Source organism: Arachis duranensis, chromosome 8 (assembly GCF_000817695.3).
Source record: "Arachis duranensis cultivar V14167 chromosome 8, aradu.V14167.gnm2.J7QH, whole genome shotgun sequence".
Lineage (NCBI taxonomy): Eukaryota > Viridiplantae > Streptophyta > Magnoliopsida > Fabales > Fabaceae > Arachis > Arachis duranensis.
Genome location: NC_029779.3, coordinates 34,689,999 through 34,694,405, shown reverse-complemented (window position 1 = coordinate 34,694,405; position 4,407 = coordinate 34,689,999). Strand labels below are relative to the sequence as shown.

Here is a 4,407-nt window from a genome sequence, read left to right as displayed (position 1 = left end):
TTCTTGATTTTCTTGATCATTGGTGTATACTCTAACAAATTTGTACTCAATTTAAAATCAAATCTATTATGTTATATTTTATTTTATTTTAATTTTTAATTTCTTTATTTTGTCAAAAGTTTGAATGCAAGTTACCTCTCACTTTTTAAAGCCAATAAATGTTGTTTCTTTTGCAATAACATATGCTTCACTTTAACACAACACATGAGAATGATAGAAACTATTAAAAAAAAAAAGAAATAACAAATTATTCAAATGATAAGGACTTTGAGAGAGGCAGAGAAGCTCTATATATTTTGAAGTGCTTTCCCTTTTTAATATATTGAAGGACATATGTTTTATTGAAATTTATTATTTAGAGACAACATGATTTTTAGATATTAAGTATATTAGATTAAGTTTTTTAAAAATTCATACTATACATAATTTACTATTTCTTGACAAATGATAGTTTTTTCGTTCAAATTTTGATTATTCAACTTTTATATATTAATTAAAAACTAAACGCTCAAGTTTCAGATCCAATATTTTGTTCTTCAAACAAATTTTTATTGTTTAAAAGTATTCAAGAATTAATTACTCCAAACAAATTGGTTTTTTAATATTTTCAATCAAAATTTTAATATACTCAGATAAATAAATTTTTAATAAATTTTATTATAATACAATTAAGTCTCAATATATTATTATAGGGCAACTTAGTTCCTTTCAAAATCACACGAGGCACAAATCTATCTAAATAAAAAATTCTCAATAATATAGTGCTCTATAAATTTGCTTGAGAACTAAGTATTGATTTAGAATTTTGAGAATCAATTTAAATTTTACTGTGTGCAAAATTTTTTCTAAAATTTCTAATATGAAATTAATTAAATAATTTTATCAATGTAATTTTTTCATAAAATTTTTAACATGAATTTTGTATGATTAATGAAGATAAATCTTAAAAAAAAATAATTACATTACATACATACATATTTTTTTAATTTAAAATATTTCAAATATATTATAAATGAATTATGTTTTACTTATCATTGCAAAAAAATATATCATTGACAAATTTAAATGTCACCACAAAATTAACTGTTTAGATCTGTCCATTAATAAACATAACACATAAATTTTGAAGATAATTACTTAAAACTGCATGATATATACATATCTTAATATAATTATGAGTTGGTATTTATATAAAAATGATAACTAAAAATTATTGAATAATTTAATATATTTAATTAAGTTATTTAATATATTACATGTCAATAATTTAGTTATTTTTATGTGAGTACATAGGCACCTTAATTATTTCATCTATAATAATATATATACTAATTAAAAAGAAAAAATACATAGATATGTCATCACTGTAATAGATTACTACAAGTCTAGCTATGATATATTGAGGGTATATTTGTCTATAGAAGAAACTTAGAGAGGCCGATCTTATCACCGGTTTGCTTTACAGCTTTCTCATTTTGCTCTCTATATTCTCTAAAAGTGAAATTTTTGTACATAGCTGGCTTGGTATGGCTATGACTTTGTATCAATGTCTCCAACAAAGGGCAATAGAAGAATGCTACTGAATACCTCTCTTCCTTTTGCGAAACTACCACTCTGTGTTTTATACTTTTGTATATGCCATTGCTCAATGCCTGTGAGAATGGAAGCAAACTATTAAATTATTATATTCTTGCAGAATTATTGAAGCTAAGGTGTCGTGCTTAGTTAAGAAAAATATTTCGGCAAGAGAAAGAGAAAGATATTTTTACATGTTCTATGCCAAAGAAATTCTTAATCCATATGTCATATGAGTAAGAAATTCTTGGAATTTAAACTATGAATTAAAGAACAATGATACACTATTTTAATCATTTCTAAATTATACCTCTTCATCTTCAAATATATAATAAGATTTAAATGTATTATTATCTTAAAAATATAAAAAAATATTTTTTAAAAAATTATTAATATTAGGTTGGTTATTTTGAATTAATATTTTATTTTTTATTATTAGAATTTAAGATTTAAAATTTAATATTTAGTATTTAAATTGTTAATTAAATATTGACAAAAAATTAATAAATTTTTGTTAGTTATATAGTATTGTTTATATTTTTAAAAATAAAAAAAAAATATTTATAAGATGATAGTTTGAAAAGATAGATTATTGTATTGATGAAGTCCACTGTTACAAATTTAAAGGTAAGTAATCATGGGCAACAAGAAAGTAGCATTGTGCCTAAATATTAGAAATTTTTTTTAAGAAAAACAAAAAAAACACTTAACATTATCAATTATTAGGTCATGTAATAGCGTATTTATTTTTATTGCCTTGTTCAAGGGTACTGTTACAATCATATATATTTCAAATCTTTGAGTCAATTTAGGTCAACTTTTAAACATAAATACTAACAATGAAGTGGTGCTAATAATTGGTAATGAAACAACAAAGTATACCCAATGGACATTATTATAACTCTCTTTGTCAGTCATCACAATTATTTTAAAAATAATCACTATATAAATTTGAACTGATAAACCAGATAAAATTTCTGAACTTCTTTTTTAATTGATTGTTAACAGAAAAGATTAATAAAAAATATAAATATTAAAAAAAATAATAATATTTTGTAGAATATATCATGAATACATTTTTATTTTGAGTATGTTTTTATTGAGTTTTATATTAAACTCTTTCAAAAGTCTTAAAAAAATTAGGTCTGGCATGCACATATATAAAAAATATTCTGAGAACAATTAATTAATTAAATCATGAATCACCTGAAATAAATCTCCAATGTTGATAACCAGAGCTCCTGGATTAGGCTTCACATGAATCCATTTTCCATCTTTTAATAATTCCAATCCTCCTACATGGTCCTGATAAACAATGCTAATAAAACTTGAGTCGTTGTGGGGCATAAGTCCATATAACTTTGAAGATAGTAGTTTTGGACATGGAGGATATCTATTCAGTCTAATTATAGAACTTTCTTGAAAGCAATTCTCTTTGAAATAATTCTTGGATTTCATAATCATGTTCATTTTGCACGCCAAAATTTCTGCCAAGCATTGGGCTAGTGGGGTAACTGCTGCTGCAAAGGCTTCAATGTTCCATCTACATTAAAATGAGTTATATCTCAAATGACATAATTTTTCTATACTCATTGAAAAGATCGTAGATTCAAATTTCTTTATTTTTGATATAAAAGATTTTGTTTAATTATTTTAATATAAAAAAATAGAATGAGTATACAATAAAAAATGTATCCTTATCTCTAAAAAGAAAAAAATATATATACATATCAACAAAGTGTATAAAAAATAATAAAACAGATTATTTCTCAATTATAAAAAGAGAAAAATGATGAAAAATGGAAAAATGATACAAGTTATGCTTTTTTTAATATTTATTTTATTTTCTACACATGTCTTGTTTTATTAGATTCTTTTACATTTTTTATAAGTGTTAATTTTTTTTTTTATTTGGAGTGGAATATAAGCCTCAATTATAGTGACAAAAAATGATTATAAGAAAAACATCTTTACATGGAACCAATTTTTTTAATGTAAAATTTACTTTATTTGAATTTAAAAAATACTAATCTTATATAAAAAATAGTCATATCATATAAATGCAATAGTTCAACATTTTAAAAGTAGTTTAATATTGTCATATTGTTAATTCAATAAACTTCTACTAATAAAAAAATGTTATATTATAAATATTACATGTAGCAAATTTCTATAAAATGACTCCTCAAGTTGTTTTCCCTTGGTCTGTTGTCTCGTGCTTCTTTTAGATTAGTTATTTATACTAATAATTTTTATTTTTCTTTTCTTCTTATTATAGTTATAATAGATTAAAGAGTGGATTTAAAATAGGCATTGAAAATAAAAAATAAAAAATAAAAAAGAGCAAGACAATTGGAGATAATTTATGTATAATTAATTCATCAACCTTTCTAATTATTTCAGACATAAAAAGAGAAGAGAATGGAAAAAATATTTGAGCTAGTAGGGAAGAAAAAATGTTCAATAAAATTTAATTAGTATATTCAACTTTAATTTTTTTAATTTATGACTTCAACAATCCTAGGTATGCAATCAGAATATTTAATAGGAATATTTGTGACAAATTAGTCAAAAGTATGAAATTATTAAAGATATAAGACAGTGGAGTCACTGATTAATTGATTATTCATATAATTGGTCAATCATACTGTCGCATTAATTATACTGTTCCAACAATTATGAAAAATACTACTTTTCACCTTTAATGTTCACTAAATAGTTAGGTTAATATATACATGCATCGTCTAAACATCTATGCTATGTAACTGAAGTACAAAGAAAAATTTGGTAAGATGCCATATATTTCATTGGTTAATAACAAAATACTATATG

The 4,407-nt window shown here is 22.5% G+C and overlaps 1 protein-coding gene across 1 annotated transcript in view; it reads right to left on the bottom strand.

Moving 5' to 3' along the window:
- Positions 1 to 1,300: 1,300 nt before the first annotated feature.
- LOC107462370 (gibberellin 2-beta-dioxygenase 8) overlaps positions 1,301 to 4,407 on the bottom strand; it is a 4,729-nt gene continuing 1,622 nt past the window's right edge. Inside the window, 2 exon segments of the mRNA XM_052253543.1 lie at positions 1,301 to 1,652; positions 2,782 to 3,163. Coding sequence (XP_052109503.1) covers positions 1,416 to 1,652; positions 2,782 to 3,163 — 619 coding nt within the window. The 3' untranslated portion in view covers positions 1,301 to 1,415.